Source organism: Choloepus didactylus, chromosome 2 (genome assembly GCF_015220235.1).
Source record: "Choloepus didactylus isolate mChoDid1 chromosome 2, mChoDid1.pri, whole genome shotgun sequence".
NCBI classification, from domain to species: Eukaryota; Metazoa; Chordata; class Mammalia; order Pilosa; family Megalonychidae; genus Choloepus; species Choloepus didactylus.
The window spans coordinates 143,209,988-143,234,888 of NC_051308.1; the positions used below are offsets into that span (position 1 = coordinate 143,209,988).

General features: G+C 37.1%; 1 protein-coding gene across 1 annotated transcript in view; it reads right to left on the reverse strand.

Moving 5' to 3' along the window:
- Positions 1 to 24,901, reverse strand: part of SNX7 (sorting nexin 7) — a 101,715-nt gene that overhangs the window by 68,993 nt on the left and 7,821 nt on the right. Inside the window, exons 2-3 of the mRNA XM_037826566.1 lie at positions 13,784 to 13,966; positions 92 to 202 (exon numbers count right to left, since the gene is read on the reverse strand). Coding sequence (XP_037682494.1) covers positions 92 to 202; positions 13,784 to 13,966 — 294 coding nt within the window. The remainder of the gene's footprint in view (positions 1 to 91; positions 203 to 13,783; positions 13,967 to 24,901) is intronic.

Here is a 24,901-nt window from a genome sequence, read left to right on the forward strand (position 1 = left end):
CACTGAATTGAGATCTGAAATTAGTTTTTAGGCATTCTGAAAATTCACAAGACAAAACGGCAGCTATTCTATGAAAAACTTATAAGCTTACTGGTATAATCAGAGTGGGATGCGCTTCTTCAAGTTTTCCCTTCAACCAAAGGAAATCTTGGTAACGTCTTCTAACTTCAAATTCACTGGAGTCAAATTCCCCACGAGTTGTCTGGAGAAAGCAGGGAAAAATAACAGCACATGCAATATAAGAAAGAAGACATTTGCCTAATGCTATTTTAGACATTCTAAAATAAATGGGTCTCCAAGAAAATTTAATAAACCCTAATTATTCAGTGTTTGTCAGCCTGTACATTTTTTTTACAGTCATCTACTCATGTAGCAGATGAAACAAAGCAAACTTTTCAGTATTTCCAGAAAGAAAGCAAAAAACCTACTCAAATTTAAAATCCAAACTGAAAAGTCTGTCTTACAACAACCATCTGCCTTCCACAAGATTTTAACTTCTATTATCTTTGGCATGACTTTCTCACTAACAAGGAAGTGTGTTCTGAATTTATGTTTCAAATATATTTCTTTTCTCAAGATGATTAGAATTCAGAATTTGAGGAAAGTTCTATTTTTACAATTTGGAAAATAACCTGAATGTAAGTGAGAAAAATATTTTCCTGGAATTTGTTCAAATGAATTGCTTTGCTAGAATTTTATTTTAGTATATGAATATTCCAACATTTTACACAGTGATTTTACCACAGTTTTTAAAATGTTATTAATGGGTATTTGTATGTGAAAAGAAAATCTTCCTATCATTTCTAAAGGAATTTTATTTAGAGTTGTATGCCTAAACTCCTAAAAATTAAGCAAAGACATTAAAATATATGTTCTCAACAAACCAAAAATCTATGCCAACATATATGGCAAAAAGAAAACATAGGGACAATTTCAACCTCACTTCTATTGCCTGAATCTCAAGCCAAATCCAAAAGCATAGATTATCAAATGCATACTAACTTCTCACAAGAAAACATAACTACTACTACCAATATCCTATTGAACTGGACATTTGCAAATTAAAAAATTACATACAATATTATAATGGATGAGATTTTCCTAGAGGAGTAAAAATGGAATACACATTGCATATATATTTCACACTCATCTAAAATAAAAATCATCTACACAGATGAACACAACTGTAAAATTAAGCAGTTCAAGTCATAAGATGCAATCTTTTTTAATGCAATTTTATTGAAAAATAATCACATAGCATACAATCATTCAAAGCATACAATCAGTTGTTCACAGTATCATCATATAGTTGTGCTTTCATCACCATAATCAAACTTTGAACATTTTCATTACTCCAAAAAATAAAATTAAAATTAAAAAGAATATCCAAAACATCCCATTCCCCTCCTCCCCCCATTGTTCATTTATTTTTTTGATACAGTTTAATTGAGATATATTCATACACCCTATAGTCATCCACAGGGTAAAATCAATTATTCACAGCACCATCATACAGTTGTGCGTTCATCACCAGAATCAATTTTTGAACCTTTTCCTTACTCCAAAATAAGAATAAAAGCAAAAAAGAACACCTAAATCTTTCCATTCCCTCCATCCCACTCTATTCTTCATCTAATTTTTGTCCCCAATTTTCCACTCACCTGTCCATATACTGGATAAAGGAGTATGAGCCACAAAGTTTACACAGTCACACAGTCACACTATGCAATCTACATAGTTATACAATCATCTTCAAGAATCAAGGTCACTGAACTGCAGTTTGACAGCTTCAGGTATTTCCCTCTAGCCATTCCAACACACTAAAGGCTAAAAGGTGATATCTATGTAGGGATAGGAATACCCTCCAGAGTGACCGCTCAACTCCATTTGAAATCTCTCAGCCACTGGAACCCTACTTTGCTTCATCTCTGTTCCCCCTTTTGGTTAAGAAGATCCTCTCAATCCCACAGTGCTGGGTCCAGGCTCATCTCCAGAAGTCATTTCCTGCATTGCCAGGGGGATTCACACCCCTGTGAGTCATGTTCCATGTTGGCAGGAGGGTAGTGAGTTCACTTGCCAAGCGGGCTTAGAGAGAGAGGCCAATCTGAGCAACAAAGAGGCTCTCTGGGGGGGACTCCTAGGCACAATTATAAGTGGGCTTAGCCTCTCCCTTGCAGCAACTAGCCTCAGAGGGGAAAGCCCCTAGATCGAGGGCTTGGCCCACTAAATTGGCAGTCCTCAATCTGCAGGAAAATCAGCAACAGCCCAGGTGGGGAAGTCCAACACTTCTGCATTTCTCCCCAGCTTCTGGGGGGGGGGGGGAGGGGGCCCAAATACACTTATACTCTCTGCCCATATCAACTCTGGGATGTGTTGGGATTTCACCCTAGCCTGTACAAAGTCACCAAATCCCACTTCCCATTCACCGCTCCCTGCACCTGTAGTGTTCAAACAAACTGATCGTACAAGTTAGATTATCTAGTGAACTACAGAAAATATAGACCCTGCACCAGATAAACATCTCCTCCCTTGGTCTCACACATAAGTTGTAATTTTAAAACCCAGACAGTATCATCCTTTACCCTTGGGCCTGATTTGCCTTAGTCCTAACCAGATCGTCTTCGTTCACATCTCTATTTAAAGTCTGAATTCTTTTTCAGCATAAGATGCCATATTAATTGTCATGAAATAAGGCTCATGAAAACCATACTTTCCCAAGTTGATTCTTTTATAATGAATGTTTAGAATAACATAAAACATATCTTGGCAAAACGTTTCCTTTTTAGTGGGAAAAAAAATGGGGGGAGAATGACATGCAGAAGTCCAAGAAACTAAAATGTTCACAAAACACTATTATGCAAAATGGTACAAGTTGTAGAAATGGCAAAAATAGGAAAACTAAATCTAGCAGAGACACAGTTTATCAATATTTATAACTAGTTGGTGTATGTGAATATATAAGCAAATACACACATGCATATATACATAGAGATGCACACAAAATATGGTTTTAGAGTCTCTCATTAAAAAATACTTATCAGGCTCCTCCTTGTGTCATGCACATATGTACATGGTTACCACCAATTTCCAAGAAAATAAACTGGCATACTAACAATAAAAGCACACAGAAAGTGGGCAGTTAAAATAAGACTCAGCTGTACATGTTCTCAAGAATTTCCCACCCTTTAAATAAACATTAAAAAATCTGATATATAAATCCCAGAAAGATGGGAGGTATAAAATAAAGTAAAATATTTTGTTGATTCTGTCCTGATCACTTTGTCATTGACTTAAAAGAGTTCTCCAATATACTACGATAAGTACAAGTCTCATGGAGGATGTGCTCTTTCTTCTTACTGTAAGACTATTCTTTCCCAGAAAAGGATAAATAAGAGATACATACATGGGAATATGAAAAGGAGAACAGGTATTATCAGCTAGATTCAGATAATGGCTGATTTCTTTACAGCAAAGACTAGTATCATTCTTCCATCAAAAGTGGCCAAATTTGGTCTTAGGGATAAGTTTCCAAATCAGAGTAATCCTTGGATTTGATGAGGACATCTCTAACTGAGAAAAAACATATGTTCCAAAGTTCATTTGGAATACAAATAATGTTCCTAATACAGAATACAGTTTTCCATGGAAGCAATATTGTAAATGGTTGTTTATTTTTCATGTACAATGATAAATCTTGGGTACCTACAGTTTAGGACTAAGGGACTTATGTGATCTATGCCCCAAAACACATTCATTCAACAAACACAAATTTTTGACCAAGTGCAAGCAGTTATTCTAAGTTCTGAGGATGCAGAAAACTGTTTTTGAGACAAAATGAATCCCAGAAGTCAATTAAGCCAATCAAGAGCATACTTTAATCCCTACTTGCACCGTAGCAGGCACTTACGGATATGCCTTCATGATGAGGATGTGGGAGGAAAGTCACTTGCTAAACCTCTAAGTTCTTGCTTCTATGTGTATTAAGGGAAGGTGCATCTCTACTCTCCAAAAGAGAAAGAACTTCTCTAGAGCAGTCTCCTCAGAAATTCTAACTTGGCAATAAAGGGTAATTTCCCAAAAAGGGAACAGATACCAGGACCATGACTTCCCTGATACAATTATTTATAGCTGGGTCATTCTTAAGTATTCCTGAATAGGAGACTGTCAGTGTACATTTGTGTGTTTGTGTGTATAAATGCATACATATATATATATATATATACATATATATATATATATATACACACATACATATATATATATATATACACACACACACATTTACTCTCATAATCTTGGTGCCCATGGATACAAATATTTATAAAACTAGAGCTTTCTCTGGGAAGCCATATCTGAATATCCGAATGACATGAGGTCCCCCTGCTATAAATGCTCATAGTATCTGTATTTTTCCTTCATAGCATTTATGAATGTAATTAAATAACTAAGCATGTAATTAACTGTGTAATATCCAAACTCCGCCTAGATTGAAGCTCCATGAAGGCAGAAGGTATGTCCATCTCAATCAGTGATGCATTCTCAATATACAAGCATGGTACCTGGGACATGAATGATGCTCAATAAACTTTTTGGAATAAATGATTAAATGAATAAATGATGATAAATGAATAAGAAAAGACTGCATTTTGATAACAATGTTTATCTACTAAATGTTTTTATATTTGTATCTGTAAGGCATATTTCAATATATATTGGTATAGTCTATAGACGAGGATGTAGTAAAAGTAGTTGGAAGTAGAACAAGGGGATTTAGTTTGTAACATTTTAACTGAAATATAGTTTGTTATAATCATATATAGAAAATATAATAGCAAAATTGTCCAGTATGAAAGTAAACTATCTGGGTCTAAATCTCAGCTCAACCAATTACTAGGTTGTGTAACCTTTGGCAAGTTACTGAGTTTCAGTATCCTCATTCATAAAATGGGGAAGGGAGAGGTAACCATAATAACTATCCCATAAGATTGCTGAGCTTAAATGAGGTAATACGCACAAAGGGTTAGAATAGTGCCTGGCTTGCAATAAATGTTAGATAGTTGTATGCATTGTATTATTATTATTACATAATTTAGAGCAGTCCATTTAAAGTATGATGTACATACGAATAACTAAGAATTGTATGTTTATGATCAGAATAAAATCTATTGGGTAGCTTCAAATGAGTATCTTTCTGAAAGAAGCAAATGATGGGAAAATAATTCAGTTTCACAAATTCTTTGCTATGAAGGATGATAATGGAGGATTATAATTATAACAGCAATTAGGACAAAGCAAGCTCTGTTTTTACCTGTATGCCTGTACAAACACTTTCAATTTTCACCAAGACCCTATGAGGGTACTTCTGTTACAAATGAGGAAGCTAAGGCATCGAGAAGTTAATTAAAGTGCCAGGATACATTGCAGAGAAGGGGAAGAATAAAGATTCAATCCCCCGCTGTCTTGTTTTACCACCTTTTGAAATGACTATATTATAAATTCCTACACTGATTTATTCACCAAAACTTAAATTGTTTAGTTACTATATCCTAAGCATTGTGTTTGGAAATATGATTCCAACAATAAGATACAGTTACCTTTCCCAAGAAGCCAACAGACTCACAGGAAGTAAATAAAAATAAACATATAGTTATTTATTCACATTCAGGTAAATGGCGATTACTGAACTCTTACCATGTTCAGTGTACTTTCCTAAGTGCTTTATGTAAGTTACCTGTTCTAAATCAATTCTTCCAGAAAATCTATAGAACTAGGTCTTATTTTCATTTCAGTTTTATACGTGAAAATAACTGCAGCTTAGAGGGATTAAATATATGCTTTCAATTTATTTTCTATACTGACTCCAATGCTTTACATTCTATAAGCGTTTATTTAGAACACTGAGAAAACAGGAAAGAGGACTATTTCAGCTGGGGCCAGGGAACAAGGGCAGAAGTCTTCACAGGGAGCTAACATTTTGCATTATGTCTTGAAAAAATAAACAGAAGTTCTGTTTGAAACGATGAGGAACAAACCAAGAAGAAAGGAAAAGCATGTGCAAAATCATGAGAGCCAGAAATACCCTAGAATATTCAGAGAATTGAAGTAGTATTAAATGTGGGAGGGAACTGAATGTGCACTAGACTAAGGAGCTCTGTATATGTCATACAAAAGAGTCTGCACTTTGTTCAGTAGGAAATGAGTAGCCAAGGAAGAAGTTTAAGCATTTGAATAAAAAGATAAGAAAAAAGAAAAAAATATCTAAAATACAGGATTCCTATATTCCACCCTGCCATCAACACCTTGCACTGGGATCGAACATTTGTTACAATTTATGATAGACTAGCTTTATAATTGTACTATTAATTAAAGTCCATGGTTTAACTTAAGGTTCACTGTTCGTGTGGTGTAGTTCCATGGATTTTTAATTTTTTTTTTATTGTTACCATATATAAAATCTAATATTTCACCTTTACCACCATCCATTACCAAAACATCTCTATCATTCCAAATGAGAACCTTCTACATTTTAAGCTTTAACTTCCCATCCCCTACCCCGAACCTGTCCCCCGGTAACCTATATTCTAGATTCTGATGCTATGAATTTGCTTATTCTAATTGCTTCAAATCAGTGTGATCATACAATATGTGTCCTTTTGTGTCTGGCTTATTTCAGTCAACATGATGTATTCAGGATTCATTCACGTTGTTGTGTATACCAGGACTTCATTCATTTTAACAACTAATATTCCATTTTCTGTATATACCAAACTTCATATATCCTTTCACTGGTTGATGGACATTTGGGTTGCTTCCATCTTTTGGCAATTGTGAATAATGCTGCTATGAACACTGGTGTGCAAATATCTGTTTGAGCCCCTTCTTTCAATTCTTTTGGATACATAGATAGTAGTGGGATTGCTGGGTCAAATGGTAGCTCTACACTTAGCTTGCTGGGGAACCACCAAACTGTCTTCCACAGCAGCTGCACCATTTTACATTGCCATCAGCAATGAATGAGTGTTTCTATTTCTCTGCATCCCCTCCAACACTCATTAATTCCGTTTTTTAATAGCAGCCATTCTAATGGGTACAAAATGGTACCTCATTGTGGTTTTGATTTACATTTCCCTGATGGCTAATGATGTTGACCATCATTTCATGTGCTTTTTGGCCATTTGTATAACTTCTCTGGAGAGATGTCTGTTCAAGTCTCCTGCCAATTTTTAATTTGGATTGTCTTCTTGTTGTAAAGCTGAAAGATTTCTTTTTATATTCTTGATATTAATCCTTTATCAGACACATGATTTTCAAAGATTTTCTCCCATTGTGTAGATTGTCATTTTCCTTTCATGATAAAGTCCTTTGAGGCAAAAAGTTTTTAATTTTGATGAGGTTCCATTTATCTACGTTTTCTTTTGTGGCTTGTGCTTTGGGTAGAAAGTCTAAGAAATCATTGCCTAACATAAGGTACTGAAGATGCTTCCCTACGTTTTATTCTAGGAGCGTGATAGTTCTAGTTGTTATATGTAGGTCTTTGAACTGTTTTGAGTTGTTGAAGAGAATATTCTTTTCCAATTGGGTGGTCTTTGCCCCTTGTCAAAAATAAGTTGGCCAAAAATATGAGGGTTGATTTCTGAGCTCTCAATTTAATTCCATTGGTCTATGTCTGCCCTTGTGCCTGTACAATGCTATTTCGATTACTGTAGGTTTGTAGTAAGTTTTAAAATGGGGATGTGTGAGTACTCCAAATTCATTCTTCTTTTACAAGATGGCTTCACATTTGATATTCTAAACAATATGTGACAAAGCGAATTTTATTCTTGTTTATCCCTTTTGGTGTTCTCTGACCTTCTTGGATGTGAGTATACACATCTTTTGCTAAGTTTGAGATATTCTCCGTTATTCTTTCTTTGACTACTCGTTCTGCCCCTTTCTCTCTTCCTTCTCCTTCTGGGTCTCCCATAATGCATGTAATAATGCACTTGATGGTGTCCCAAAGCTGTCTTAGGCTATTTTCACTTCTAACATTTCTTTCTACTCCTTCGCCTGACTCATTTCAAGTGTCTTGTCTTCAAGTTTGCTGTTTCTTTCTCTGACAGTCTAATTTGCTCTTAAAACTCTCCTGGGCATTCTCCATTTCAGTTGTCATGGTCCTAAGCCCCAGTAGTTGCATTTAGCTCCTTTTTAAAATTTCCATCTCTTTACTTAGACTCTCATATTGCTCATTCATTGTTTTCCTAAAATCTTTTAGTTCTTTCTCTGTACTTTCCTTCATTCCTTGAGAATTTTTAAGAACATTTTTTAAAGGCTTTGTTCGGTATGTCCACATTCTTGCCTTCTTTGTTGTTTTCTTATGTATTTTTATCATTTTCCTTTGAATAGGCCATCATTTCCTGTTTGTTTGCCTTGTATTCTTTTGTTGCACACTATACATTTTAATATTTTAAATGTTAACTCTGAGATTTATTCCCTGGGATGTCTGCTTCCTGGTTTTGTAACCAGCTGGTTATAAGACAGAGATTTTCTTGAGCTTCAGCCATCCTATCAGGAAGGCCTGCTCAGGGCAAACGCACTGTGCAGGGTTTTCCGTGTCTTTCTATACCTCTGCCAGAACTGGGCTTTTGCTTGTTATTTGTTTCAGAATTTCTCTATTTATAAGAGTTTGGTTGTCCCCTCTGTTTCCCAAGAAACAGACCTCCCTCTCCCAGGTATTTGTTGCTTGCAGGACTTTGTCCTCAACAAGGCCTCTACAGCTTTTTAAACTCCTTTCATTGTCTCATGCTGCTTTTGCTTGGAGGGAAAATTCTGGTTGGAGGGTTGCCCTGAAGAGGACTTTCCCAAGTCAGTCTTTCCCAGCCAAAACAGGGCCAAAGACCCACAAAGGGGAAGAGACTGGCTCCAAAGTACCCTACAGAGGGGATCAGGAAGGGTACCAACATCTTCTCCAGTGGCTCCCCAAATCTGAGCTTTCCTGGACTGCACACTAAATCCGGCACTTTTGCTAACTGTTCCCTGCAACCCTGAGGAAGTGCTGCATCTTTAAATCTCCACCATTTCTACCCCTGTCCAGGGAGAGCTGAAACAATGGCTGCCCTCAGAGCCAGGAACAGTGGTCAGAATTTGCTAATCAAAAGCCATGATCAGCATAGCTGTGCCCACCCCTGTTCTTGGGGAAGAGATTTTTACATCCCTTTCTGTCACCAGCAGCTAATGAGGGACTGGATTCCATCATGGCCTGCCGTGAGAGTGGGTAATGGGCTACAGTGGTAACCACACGGAGAGAGCAATGTACAATTCCTTACTTTTTCTGCTGCTCTTCCCTGGATGCTGTACATTGTTCTTCTGGCCTCTGGAGTTTCAAGATAGTTGTTTCTTGTTTAATAGTATTTTCTGGTGAAAGGACTGAGTCCTGGAGCTCCCTAGTCCACCATCTTCCTTGAGACTCCAGCTTAATACATTTTAAGAAACATTACTAGCAAGAGTTTGGAGACTGCATTAGAAAAACTGATTATAGGAAGACAGTCTAGAATCTTTTCAACTACAAGTTAAGTGTACTTTTATATTTATGAACCACACAAAGCTAGGGTGAGGCTTCAAGTACAATTTTAAAAGGCTGCTATTACATAAAGTCTTTTTAAATAAACACAGGTTATACTATTTAGTTGCTTTATTTTGTGGGAGGTAAACTGCCTTTCTGCAGAGCTTTGCCTAGGATTAAGGAGACTTGGGTTCTAAATTTACCTCTGCTCTTAAATCACTAGACAAGTAACAGCATATCATATTTAAGTTAAACTGACCCACTTGCTCCTATCTGAAAAACAAATAAAATTAATTTTTGTAATCTTCATAAGAAATATGAATATAAATATTGTCATATTTAATTAGTTGCATTCCTTATTAACAACCTGAAGCTCTTCTTTTCCAATGGTATTTATTTATAACTTTTTTTATAATAAATTTTATTTTGAAATAAGTTCAATCTTACAGGAACATTTGCAAAAACAGTACAAGCACCATACATAGAACTGCATCATACCCCGACCCTCCTCCCCATCACCTTTAAGATCCTGTCACACCACCATCTCTTTCTTTCCCTCCCTCTCCCTCCCTCCTTCCCTCCCTAACATCCATCATCTATTGCTCTGTCCTCTGAACATATGAGAGCTAGCTGCACATATCTTTGAACAAACAATATAATCCACATATACCTTTCCCATGGACAAGAACATTATTTTATGCAATGTCATTAAGCACAGCTAAGAAGTTCAAGAAATTCAACATTGATATAAAGCTTACATTCTATATTTACTTTTTTTTTTCTTGTGTACCATCTGTGTCCCTTTGAGCCTCCTCTCCTCCAACCTCAGATCCCATCCAGGATCATCCTTGGCATTTAATTGTCATCTATTTAGGCTGTCTTATTTTTTTTTTTTTTTCAATTGTGGAAAGACACATATAGCCTAAATCTTCCTATTCCACCCCTCCTTAGCATTCCATTAGTGGGATTAATCACATTTAGAATGTTGCAATGCTATCACCTTCTGACCATCCATTTCTAGAAGTTTCCCTTCACCCCAAACAAAAACCCTACTCTCATTTCTTAACTCCCCATTGCCCCTTCCCCCACTTCTTGGAACCCCTACTCTACTTTTCATCTCTTTGGTCATATTCTCTGATACTTTCTTTGTATTTACCTTGGGGCTTAAATTTAACATCTTAAATCTATAACAATCTTGTTTTTCTCTGATACCAACTTAACTTCAATAGGACACATAAACTATGTTCCTATACTCCTCCATTCCCCCACCTTTATGTAGTTGTCAAAAATTACATATTTTACATTGAGTCCAAAACCACTGATTCATCCTTACAGTTTATGTATTTTAGATCCTGTAGGAAGTAAATAGTGGAGTTATAAATCAACAATACAGTAGTATTGGTATTTATATTTACCATGTGATCTTTACTGGAAATCTTTATTTCTTTGTGTGGTTTCAGTCAATTGTTTAGCATCCCTTCCTTTCAGCCTGCTTAGGACTGATCTACTGGTGATGAAGTCCCTCAGCTTTTGATTATCCGGGAATGTTTTCATCTCCCCCTCATTTTTATCCTTCAGGTGTTTGTGAATTATCCAAGTCTCTGATGGTTATTGACTTCTATTTGTAGTCCACTGTGGTCAGAGAACGTGCTTTGAACAAATACTTTTTTTTATTTTTTATTTTACTGAGGCTTGTTTCTATGTCCCCGCATACAGTCCATTCTGGAGAAAGATCCGTGATCACTAGTGAAGAACGTGTGTCCCGGTGACCTGGGATGTAATATTCTATATACGTCTGTTAAAATTCTCTGTATCTCTCTCTCCTTTCTTTGTTTCTCTGTCAGTAGGGCTTCTTTAGTATCTGAAGTAGGGCAGGTCTTTTATTAGCAAAATCTCTCAGCATTTGTTTGTCTGTGAAAAATTTAAGCTCTCCCTCAAATTTGAAGGAGAGTTTTGCTGGATAAAGTATTCTTGGTTGGAAATTTTTCTCTCTCAGAATTTTAAATATGTCATGCCACTGCCTTCTCGCCTCCATGGTGGCCGCTGAGTAGTCATTACTTAGTCTTATGTTGTTTCCTTTGTATGTGGTGAATTGCTTTTCTCTTGCTGCTTTCAGAACTTGCTCCTTCTCTTCAGTATTTGACAGTCTGATCAGAATATGTCTTGGAGTGGGTTTATTTGGATTTATTCTATTTGGAGTTTGCTGGGCATTTCTGCTTTGTGTATTTATATTGTGTAGAAGGTTTGGGAAGTTTTCCCCAACAATTTCTTTGAATACTCTTTCTAGACCTTTACCCTTCTCTTACCCTTCTGGGACACCAATGAGTCTTAAATTTGGATGTTTTATTTTATCTATCATATCCTTGAGATCCATTTTGATTTTTTCAATTTTTTCCCCATTCTTTCTTTTGTTCTTTGATTTTCTGTTCTGTGGTCCTTGAGGAGGCTGAGTTGTTGTTCAACTTCCTCTAATCTCGTATTATGAGTATCCAGAGGCTTTTTAATTTGGCCTACAGTTTCTTTAATTTCCATAAGATCTTCTATTTTTTTATTTACTCTTGCAATATCTTCTTTATGCTCTTCTAGGGTCTTCTTTATGTCTTTTATATTCTGTGCCATGCTCTTCTTCATGTCCTTTATATCCCGTGCCATGCTCTCATTGCCTGTCTATAGTTCTTTGATTAATTCAGCCAAGTACTGTGTGTCTTCTGATCTTCTGATTTGAGTGTTTGGGTTCGGGTTCTCCATGTCATCTGGTTTTATTGTATGCTTTAAGATTTTCTGTTGTTTTTGACCTCTTGGCATTTGCTTTACTTGATCTTTAATTTGTCAGAATTGCAGCTTGGTGACATACACTTTCTCTAAACAACCAGCAGATGGCGGCCGTGAGTCACTTATTCCCCTCAAGTCAGTTCTCCCCAACTTTGTGGTGTGTGGGGGTCTGATTCTTGTGGGGTGCAACTGGTGCACTTAATTTAGGTGTGTTGTCGGTGCTGCCCGCCCTGAATGAGGAGCGTGTGCCTGAGTGGTTAGGGAGGAAGGGCAGCTCCAACAATCAAACCTTCCAGGTGTTCCCGGAGATCCAAGGCTGTTCTCTGCCACTGACCCAAAAGTCCTTGGTATTGGCATAGGTTCCCTGGGATTTCCGAGCAGTTCCCCCCTCCCTGCTGTGCTTTTCCAGGACCTCTGTTGAGGGGGGGAGGGCCGTGCCACGTCACAAGTGAGCACCGGCCTCCAGGGAAGCTCTGGGCCGCCGGGCTGTGCAGGGGCGTTCCCAGCCCACTTCAAAGATGGTTGAATGGGACGCGTTAACTTTCCCCTTTCCGCACAGCTCCACCTTCCACACAGCTCCACCCTCCCAGCTCCAGGACAATCAGCCGTGGGTGTATTCAAGGCCACTGTCCACGGCCAATATTGTGGCGTGTGAGCGGTGCTGCGGGAAAGACTCCCTGTCAGGCTGGGTTTCTTGGCTCGGCTCTGTGCTGTGTGTTTGGCTCCGGGCAGGAGTAGCCCCGCCCACTGGGGAGATGGCTGCAAGTCGTGCATTTTTTTTTTTTTTTCTCCTTTCGGCTCCCCTTTGCTCCCCTGGACCTGAGACAATCAGCAGTGGGTGTGGGAAGAGGTATCCTCCACACCAGACACTGAGCCGTTAGTCCAGACCGCTCCTGTCTTATCTGCAGCTGCTCCCGGGCTTCTTTTTTTTTTTTTTAAAGAACTATTCTGTCTCCAAATGCCAACCCACTGTTTCCCCACACTGCAGCATGGCCGAGGGACTCAGCTGACTCACTCACTCGTTTCAGAATGCAGACTCCTCGTTTCACCAAACGCACGTTCCCTATGGCTTTAGCAGACCTTGTGCTACTCTGGAAGTGGTGTTCTGGGTCACCCTCTGATTTCCATCCAGTGTTTTTCACGGAGGTGTTCTTTTGCTCTGTCTCACCTAGCCGCCATCTTAGGTTCTCTCTATTTATAACTTTTTAAAACTAGAAATCTAAATGTTCTTATTCTAAAATGCAGAATTGCTATAAAATGGGTCACTGTTTCCCAAATTAATTTGAATTTCACTGACTGCCTAGAAAACAAGTGAATGACAGATAAGATGCAATGTCGCACACAAAATGGTTGGAAAAATAACGGTCAATTCAGCTAAGATTCTATAATGTTGAGAATTATAATGAGCAAGAAACACTTCTAAAAGTTCAATAGAGCAGCTATATTCAAGAAAATTGTTCATTAAATGTTTACCTTAGTAATAATCCTATAAGTAATGAATGTTTCAATTGTAGTAACATGGCTTTCAGGTTCATCAACTGTAATGAAGAGATCCTTCAAATCTGGCTCATCTTCAAACTTGACTTGGTTTATCATTGATAAAGGGGATGTTGGCATCACAGGGCTGAAAGAATTCATGTCCATCAATGAGGCATCCTAATGAAAAAAAAAGCACAAAAATCAATATCAACAGAAAAACGGTAATAGTCAGGGTTTCCTTAGGCACCACCAATATTAGTGAAATATGCCAAAAATAAAAGAGATAATTGGAATTCTGATTATATATGGTATACTGAACACATATTTTTATCTCTGCTTCCCCTTAATACCTACCCCAAAAATGACAGTAATGAAAGAAACAAACAAATAAAAGGCATAAACCCTCAAAGTTATAAAGAAGAGACGATATAGCAAATGAGGAATGTCTACTTTTTAGAACCTGGAAATCTGATTGTCAAGTGATAACTGAAAGAGCAGTGCAGAGAAAGCTGAAAACTGAACCTACAAGAGAATAGTAAACTAGGAGGAATCAAGCACTTATGATAGAGAATCCCATAGGGGCTTAGGAGTTGGAAGTACTAGGAACCTTTGGACATAGAGGTGCTGGTAAAGCTAAACCAGAAGGATTGGTTGATAATCTAATAATACTATAAAGACTCAGAAATTTAGAGTCCTCACCTGCCTCATGCAATCAGGTGACTTCCCATTCCACATTTGGCAGAAAACTGGGAAATGACTTTCTAAGGGGTTTCTGGATTCAAGGACACCAGATATGATGGGGAGAGGAGCTCTATGAAAATATCAATTGAAAGTCCCACTTACCAGATGGAAAGACATGTGACCACTAAGCCCCAAGAATACTGGCAGCAAGGTGCAAATCCCCACAGTAGTTAGAGGTTCCCTCCTTTACCCAAACAGGCAAAGAGAAAACTGAGAGGAGGACTCTCCTGATGAATTAATAACCAGGTCTCTACATAATCACTCCACAAAGAAGCCCCTACCATGCATGCAGAATGTCTACTCAGCTTTTTCGTATCAGGTGTAGGAAACACCAAACATGAGCGTGGGGACCCAGGGCCCGGGCCGCTTCCCCTCCTTAGTGATTTCCCATAGCTGCCTGCTTGACCAGGACAGATGTTAAAACTCATCAGACCTCCCCCGGGGAGGAAAAAATGTATTGTAAACAAAGCACTGAAACTCCCCTCCCCTGATCACTGTTGATAACAAATCTCTACACCCTTGTGTCACAAGATCCTGCTGAAACTCTGTTGTCACACCCCCCTTGTCCTAACCCTTATAAACCACCGCCTGGCACCTCCTGCTTTTACGGAGCACTAACTTCCATCTTTCCTGGCCTGCCGCCACCGTGGAACCATAACTCCTATAAGTAAGTCCTGTCAAATTCATGTCTAACTCCGTACCTGGCATGTCCTTTGGGTTGGAACAATGAGGAAAACCTCTAAAATAAAAGAAAGGGTCACAAACAAACAAAAATAAGAAAATGAAAGGAAAGAGATGGAATAAACAGAGCAGAATACCAAAAAGTAAACAAAACCAAAACAAAAATCACCAGAGAGATAAGAGAGGATTTAAACCCATGAATGACAATATAGTATTATAAAAAAGAACATTCAGAAAGCATCAGCAACAACAAAAATATGGGATTCCTAGAAATTAAAATATTTTAGCAGGACAAAAAAATTCAACAGAAGTTTTAAAAGATAAAATGCAAGAACTCTCCCACTAAGTTGAACCAAAAGAATAAGAAATGGTAAATGAGAGAGAAAGGATTTTTAAAAATTAAAGGATCTAGGCAGACAGTGCCTGAGTAAAATGAATTCCAGAAAATGGAGAAGAGGGAAATAATTAAAGCAATAATATGGGGAAATGTCCTTGAACTGAATCATTTCCGGATTGACAGAGCTTGTCACTCTCCCAAAAATGAAAGGAACAATGGTGGTGTGGGTAGCACTCCTACAACATCCATCATCAAGTCATTTCAAATAGTAACAATTTAAATAAAAATCCTAAAAGCTTCCAGAGAGAATATAAACAGATAAAATAAAATAAAAATCTTAAGAATCAGAATGACATCACATTTCTCAATAGCAATACAAGAAACTAAATGACAATAAAGTAATACCTTCATAATTTTGAGAGGAAAGTATTTTCCACTTAAAACTCAGTAGCTAGGTTAACTGTTAATCCAAGTTAAACAGGCAGAATAAAGCCATTTCAGGCACACGTAATTTAAAATCTTAACTCCCACGTACCTGTTCTTTAGATACTCCTTTACTTCTCCAAAAGAAGGGCATACACCAAAAAAAGAAGAAGAAATATGATTTAACAACAGAAGATCCAGCAGATGGGAGAAGTAAAGGATATTCACTGGATGACCATAAAAGAAAGTACCAGTTAAAGGCTTTGCAGAAGACCTAAAGAACAACCATACAGACTGTACCAGGGAGACGGAGTCTTCAGGGAGGGAGGGGAATGAAGAGGGAAAAAGAATAAAAAGAGAGAGAAAGAAAGGAAGGAGGGAGGGAGGGAAAGAGAAAGAGCAAGGAAAGTGAGGGAAGGTGGAAAGGAATGAAGAGAGGAAGGAAGGAAGGAAAGAAGGGAGAGAGACAGAAGGAGACAGGAGGGAAACTGATGGACTATCTGATGTTAAACACAATGAGAGAAAGCAAACTTCTATTATACTATGGGGAAGAACTGTAATTGGTACAAAGAAAACAAAGAGGGAAGGAGAAAGCAAGAGAGGGAGAAAGGGAGGGTGGGGAAAGACAGAGAGGGTGAGTGAATGAATGAAGAATTATGAAGTCTTAGGAAAACAAAAGAGAAAAGAAGGGAAGGAAAATAGACATTAAATATCCTGAATTCAGACTGATACCTCCAATTCTAATACGAAACCACGTGGCTTATTCTGGTCTTTCCCCTTTCCATATATGTAACCACTTTCTCCAATAGGGAAAAGGCTGGCTTCCATTATCCTGAAAACATTTGCTGATTTGCTCAGTCCCCCTGTATGTCACCAATCTCCTCACCATTCGAGCTGCCTCCTCAGCCCAGACCACCTCAGCCAATGCAGATTCACCTCTGCTGCTCCACAACCTCTGTCCCAATCCCACCAGCTGCTCCCTTGGCCACAATGGTTGTCTCCTCAGCTACCTTTAATAGATTTTTGTTTTTAAATAAAGGAAAAGGAAGAACGGGAAGGGCCACATGTTATTTTTTTAATAAAAATAAAAAGGAAACAAAAGGATAATATACAATAAATTGCAAGTACAAATAATGTGTCACTCAAATGCAAAGATAAAACTAATAATACCAATAGAACATTTGAGTTATTTCTGCAGTAGTAGTAATGAATTATTCTCCAAATCTAAACTTTCTCTGTATTTCCAAAAATAAGGATAAGGATGTTAGAATCAAAAGTTTTGCCTGTTGTTATGAAAATGACTCAAGTTAACTGACAAGCTTGGAGAGTCAATCTACAACAAAGCCCATCTTAGTTTAGCAAGAGAGTTGGTCATCCCTGTGTAGAAAAATCATTATAAAGGAGATTTAAAAAGTGGGTTCTAGTCCTGTCTCTGCCATTAAGTAAACCGGTAACCTTGAACAATTAATTTAGCCTGTCTAGGTGAAATTAAGAGTTGAATTTGATAGTCTCCAAAGTCTCTCTTAGCTCAAAGGCTAAAATAATACAACTTCCAAATGCATTACTCTAGTAAAAGGATGAAATGATAATATAGACTTGTTTGACCCTCAAAACACATCAATGGAAATGCTTTTAAAACATTAATAACATATAGGCACTACTCTAAAGGCTCTTGCCTCAAAAAAAAATTAGTTTTCTGAACTATAATAAAGCATTTAAGCAGCATTTCAATGCAATAATAGATGAAATACTTTGGTAGTACACAATAATTGACAAGACAAGAACAATGGTTATTTATATTAAGAAATTCCAGGTTATTGTGACCACAAAAAGATTTATGAAAAGAAAAGCTCCATTTAGGTATGATTTGAACCATGGATTAGAAGAAAAATTCCAGTTGGGTTAACCAGACATATGAAAATGCAGAAGCAACAAACGTCTCAAAACAAAAGTTTAGTGAAATAAATTATAGTTTATCCCTCTGTTAGAATGCAATAAGGCTATCCACATGATAAAAAAAAACAAAGTGATTAAAAGTAATGTTTTAGAAAAATGTGTAGTAACTTGGGAAAAGTTTCACTGTATGTTATTAAGAGAAAATAACAGGTATAAATTTTATGTCTAACCCAGATTCCAATGTATAGCTGTATAAAAATACATAGTAACCTGTGAAAAGTTTCATGTTAAGTTATTAAGAGAAAACAGCAGGTACAAATTTTGTATACAACCCAAATTTTAACGTGTGTATGTATGAGAAAGGAAGAGAGAATGAAAGAACTTAGAAACTATACAAGAAAATGTTAACAGACATTTTTCCAGGCATTGGAATTACCATTAAGTGTAATGTATCTAAATGAGTTTCTGTATTTTCCAATATTCTAAATAAACATATTATTTTGTATTCAGAAAAAAACATTAAAATTGATAGTGTCGACAATGTATATGATGTGTTCAGACCATAGTAAGCGACACTGTAATAAGTCAAAAGAGTTGTCAGGCCACACTGATAAAAGATCTTTTTTTTAAAACTCACCAAAGTTGTACAGTTAAATAAGAAATTGAAAAATATGTATGAAATCCCACGAAAATGAGGTTTTCAAAATAAATTATGGACTGCTGACACAATGGAATACTAAACAGATATGAAAAATCAGATTTCAGAGCTTCCAAATAAGTGTGCAATCTGCATCTACAAAAATCTCTCAATAAATACTTCATATTAATAGTTTTCCATATCTGAAAACATATTTAAAATTAACAAATTTTAATTTGATTGGCAAACATACTTTAAATTTGACTGATATTGCATACAACCATGTGCTTTGGGGCTCTTTATATTCACCCTCCTAACTTACCACAGCCCACTTCTTTTACCTACTACATAATTTAGCATTCTATTTCTTCTGCTTAAAATGCATCCTTTTGTAGACTGGGAAAGATCTGCATGAATTTACAAAGGCTTTCAATTCCAACGAGTATAATGTGGTATCATAAAAATATGCTTCAATATCTAGCAAAGGAAGAAAATTACAGGCTGAAATTTAGCAACATACAAGATTTCAGTCAAAGGATTTAAATTACTATGAATCACTCAAAAACATTCTTAAAACCTCAATAAAACTGACTATTCCAAGTGTTTTATATTCACTTCAAAAAAAGGAAAGAGAATATACTGACATTACTTAAAAGATCTATACTTGGACATGAATGACTGAAGAAAATAAGTGTTTGAGAAGATCCAAAAAAGCAATTAACCAAAAAGAACTCCATTTAACCTTGTGTGGTTGATGTGTTTCAGGAAAGGGATCATTAAAACTTGTTCTTTCCAACCAAAGGTCTAGCCTCCACAATAATATACACTCCCTTTCTCTCTCTCTCTTCCTTCCTTCCTTTTTTCTTTCTTTCTCTTCTTTCTTTTCTTTCCTTCTTCCTTTATTCATTGGCATTTAGATACATGCCCAATATCTTATGGTCTTTTAAACACTGAAAATACATCTTTTCATTTTTTTTCTTCAAGAGATTAAAACAGAAGGGAAGTTTTCTTTCTGTATAGCAAATCCCTACTTCTTAAATAACATTTAATACCTTTCTATAGCTTGTAAGTATAGTGAGACACAAACACACAAACAACCAAAAACAAACAAGCAAGCAAAGCCTTAGGAGGGTTTCACCTGAGATCTGAATAAGTGTAACAGAGAAATAAGCCCAGTTTGTGGCTGGAAATCATTGTCTTTTGTCCTTAATACAAACAACCACATCTATTCTAAGGGAATTATTTAATAACTTTACTGAAATAAGCAGACATTAGAACTGAAATTTATTCACCAAGTCACTTGCGAATTAAGAGTAAGCATTCCTTGTAGTTATTCTTGGTTTATTATAAGCAAGAGTACTCTGATAATACTATTATAACCCTTTCTATATTCAACAAAATTTTGTTACTAGTTAACAATCAACTCTAATAATTTCTGGGAAATTTCCATGCCTCCCTCCTTTAAAGCTATTGGATGGCTGCAAAGTTCCACTGTTGAGGTAAATAAAATACATGACTGAAATTTAAACAAGTTGGCCAGTATTTGAGCACTCATGAGATAAACAGCAGGAGAAACAGGTTAAAAGATGGTATATGACCACCCTTTGATGAGTCCTTCCTTAAAGTCCCTCACTAAAATGCTAGTCAGGAATATATCATAAATATAACATGAATTACTGTGATAATAGTAAATAGCAACCACCATCTGCACACAGCTATTTTCTTTTTTACAAGTAGAGGAGAAAAAAAATGAATGTGAGAAGTGTGATAAATCAGAATACTGGCATGAAAAGGCCATGTAAATAAAATTGCTAATGTACAAGACACACACACACCAAGAGACATCTGGTAAAAAAAAGTAACTTAAAGTGGAAGGAGTTTGAGAAACCATGTTGTTAAGAGGGACACTCATCTTGATAAGCCTAAATTTATACATAGCAGCTGTGTTTTCATTTACAAACCCTCCAATCTGCCTGTTTATAATAATAATAAAAAATGAGAAAGGCCTTCTGTGGATCACAGTTGAAAATGGGAGTGTGGGGAGAAAGACATTCTCTGTCGCGTTCTATAGAGGGGCGTACAACATTTAATCTTGTTTGACATAATTTTCTGTCAGAAGAAAAAGTATATATGCAAATGGTATATTAAAAGAAAAAGTCTCTGTAGTCAGGCAGAGCTAAATTTAATCCAAGTTTACACATATACTAGCTGTGTGAACTTGGTCAAGTCACTTGACTTTTCTGAGTTTCAGTTTTCTCACTTGTACTCTATTAGGGAGGTCATATCTCACCTTGGGTCATGGAGGACAATGGAAAGGATAAAACAAATAACAAATGCAATGCACAAAGGTTGCTTGATATGTTCCAAGAAATGTGCTAAAGGCTTTTGTGCTGGATTGTATATATTATATCCCCCAGAAAAGCCGTATTCTTTAATGCAATCTTGTGGGGGCAGACGTATTAGTGTGGATTAGGTTGGAACCTACTGGTTCAGTACTTCCACGGAGGTGTGGCCATGCCTATTCAGCGTGGGCCTTGATTGGTTAACTGGAGATTATATAAACTCAGACATAAGGAGCTCACTGCTGGAGCTGAGACAGACATTTTGAAGACAGCCATTGGAAGCTCATGCAGACATTTTGGAGAGCGCCATTCTGAAATGCAACCTGGGAGCAAGCAGACGTCAGCCACGTGCCTTCCCAGGTAACAGAGGTTTTCCAAATGCCAATGGCCTTTCTCCAGTGAAAGTATCCTGCTGTTGATGCCTTATCTTGGACACTTTTTGGCCTTAAGATTGTAACTTTGTAACCAAATAAACCCCCTTTGTAAAGCCAATCTATTTCTGGTGTTTTGCATTCTGGCAGCATTAGCAAACTGGAACAGATTTATATGAATTATCTTAGGTAAACCATACCACAACCTGTAGAGTATGTGTTATACTTTCCCTGTTTTTACCAGACAGCAGTACTATTGAATAGGTGTTCTTTTATCCTTTGTTTCCATATGAGAAGCTAAGTTAAATCACCGTTCAAATTATAACAGCTATTATAGTGGAGGAAACAAGATTTGACCTCCTAACTGCCAGTATGTGAAACTTAACATTGGTATATGCAACCAATCCCTGCTTGTCACTGAACTCACTTTTTCAGTTTCCCAGGAAATTAATCAGAAATTTAAAGCAAGAATAAAATCAATTTCTGTGGTTATATAAGGCCATGTAGTACAGAAAACTTGAGGAAGTACAAGTACATTCAAGGCAACTCTTTTGGATATTAGAGAATACTAGAGACAGAAGAATGGAAAAATAAATTGTAATATATGTATACATGGGTATACATACTACATAGCCATAAATATCAACTCCAACTTCATGCAACAACATGGATAAATCTCACAAACCAAATGGTAAAAGAAAAAAAATCATGGAAGAATTCATACAGGATGGTATCATTTTAAAGAGTCCTAAAACATACAAGGTCCATGTGGTGGTTCGAAACTGTTACGTTCTTTTAATCCATTCCTGTGGGTACAGAACTATTGTAGGTGGGAAGTTTTGATTAGGTTATTTCGGTTGAGATGTAATCTGCCTCACTGAGGGTGGGTCTTGATCCTCTTGCTGGAGTCCTTTATAAAAGAAAAAAACACATGAGGAAGCTAAGAGATAAATTCAGAGAAGCTCATGGAAAAGGTCCCAGAGAAGCTGACAGACGAGGACACACCCACAGAAGCTGAGAGAGGAAGCCACTGAAGCCAGAAGCTGAAAGCAAGGAACCAGGGAGAGAAGGACCAGCAAACACTGGCTATGTGCCTTCCTGTGTGATAAAGGGTCCCAGATGCCGGCAGCCTGTCTTCAGAGTCCAGGTATCATCCTGTTGATGCTTTGAGTTGGACACTTTCATGGCCTAAGAACTGTAAATTGTAAGTTAATAAATCCCCATTGTAAAATCCAACCCATTTCCGCATACTGCATTTCGTTAGCTTTACCAACCGAAACAGTCTAAATACACATAAATCCTTAAAAGATACGTTTAGAGATGTGTATGTTAGGTAGACTTTTATGAAAAGCAAATGAATGATGAAAACAAAACTCAGATTATCAGTTGCTTTTAAGCAGGAGAGAGAGAGATAACCTTGGGGAGAGGCACACAAAGGATATCAAAACTTTTGGTTGTGTTTTACTTGTTAGGCCAAGTGGTGGATATATAGATAACATTTTATTATTCTTTGTAACAGTAGTTTGCTTACTTTTTCTGCAAACAGCCAGATAGCAAATATTTTTGGCTTTATGGGCCATAAAGTCTCTGTCACAACTACTCAACTCTGCCATTGTAGTGTGAAAGCAGCCATAGGCCATCTATAAATGAATATCTGTGGCTGTGTGTCAATACAACTTTATTTACAAAATCAGGTGGCAGGCAAGATTTGCCCCATGGACCATAGTGTGCCCCTGCTTTATACTATAGATATTATATAGACATATAATATAGATATATACATGTATATTTATATAGCTTTGTATACATGAAAATGTTCTATAATTAAAAAAAATTTCAGAAGTTTAAAAAGATATGTTCAAGTAGGATAAGAACATATTTTTGATTAATGAAAATTGCCCATTACTTTTCAGTTTTCTCATAAAACCTAGTAGAAGTAAAAATAAAGTCTTTGTGACCACTGTAGGCAGGAAGAAGGTAAATTCCAGATTTTTAGCATTTATGTTCCTTTTAGAGGCCTTTTCTTCTACTCTCAACCACATACACTCACAAAGCACTGTTTTTAATCACCTCAGTAAAGATTACTGCATATGCAAGCAAGGACAAGAAAAGAACAACTATAATGCTAAGGTTGAAAGGCAAGCCTCCCTCCTTAGTTTAGCATGTTCTCCAATACACAGCTATAGTTCATATGTATACCTCAGCAATAAGCCATATTACAACATGTTGAAGATATTTAAAGCCAAGAATGCTAAAATCCACCAATGATAAAGGCCTACTTTGACATTGCCTTAAAACCAGCTTGACATACGGAATACACATAAAACACAGTATCAGCCAACTACCCAATTGTCAATTCAGTGATGACTAATTGGAAGCAGAACAAGCTGGGAAAAATAATTACTGAAACCAGAACTTCTGAAGAGGCTGAATATATGTCTTACAGACAGATAACACTGCAGACCCAACTCAGAAATAAAATCTGTAACAGTTTCTACGGAGCTCAACCAGCTGACCGTGTGTGCTTAAGAGGCATGACTAAAATGGATCCTGGGCTACATGAATTAAAACTAATCCCCCCATCTTCACAGATATTCTCCAGGGAAAGGGTTGAGTTGCCTTGTTATCTAGGCATATTGTTCTAGTTTGCTAATGCTGCAGAATGCAAAACACCAGAGATGGATTGGCTTTTATAAAAAGGGGGTTTATCTGGCTACACAGTTACAGTCTTAAGGCCATAAAGTGTCCAAGGTAACACATCAGTAATCGGGTACCTTCACTGGAGGATGGCCAATGGCATCCGGAAAACCTCTGTTAGCTGGGAAGGCACGTGGCTGGCGTCTGCTCCAAAGTTCTAGTTTCAAAATGGCATTCTCCCAGGACGTTCCTCTCTAGCAAGCTTGCTCCTCTTCAAAAGGTCACTCACAGCTGCACTGAGTTCCCTCTCTTTGAGTCAGCTCATTTATATGGCTCCACTGATCAAGGCCCACCCTGAATGGGTGGGGCCACACCTCCATGGAAATATCCCATCAGCCATCATCCACAGTTGGGTGGGGCAAATCTCCATGCAAACAACCTAATCCAAACGTTCCAACTTAATCCCCACTGTTATGTCTGCCCCACAAGATTGCATCAAAGAACATGGCTTCTTCTGGGGGACACAATACATTCAAACCGGCACACATATTGACAAGTTTAAAGAGAATTTCTTAAGAGACTGAATGTATGCATATAAATATATTAGGAAAAACAGTAGGTGATAATTCCAGATATGAATAAATTTTGATAAATAATGGAGGAAGTTCCAGAGAAACTGGAGGGAGTTGCTGGAATGAGAAGCTAAGGCAGTGAGGAGAAAGGAATGCTTTTGATAGAGTAGTAAAGGATAGCATCTTTAAGGAGATAATGTGAGAAGGATTCAGTCATGTAAAACACTGGGAAGAGGATTCCAGGGAGAGAAACCAATAAGACCCAAGGCAGGAAAATACTTAGGGTGTTGGAGGACCAGAGGTGAGGCAAATGGCTAGAACATAGACTTTGATGAAGGAATAAACAACAAAATTCATTTTGTTATTTACTGTGACAGAATTTCAAGTATTTACATTTTTATCTTGTAGGTCTGAAAAAAAGGAAGAAGAGAGCTCCATTACAAATGAATTTTGCAGCTAAAAATCCAAAAGTGAG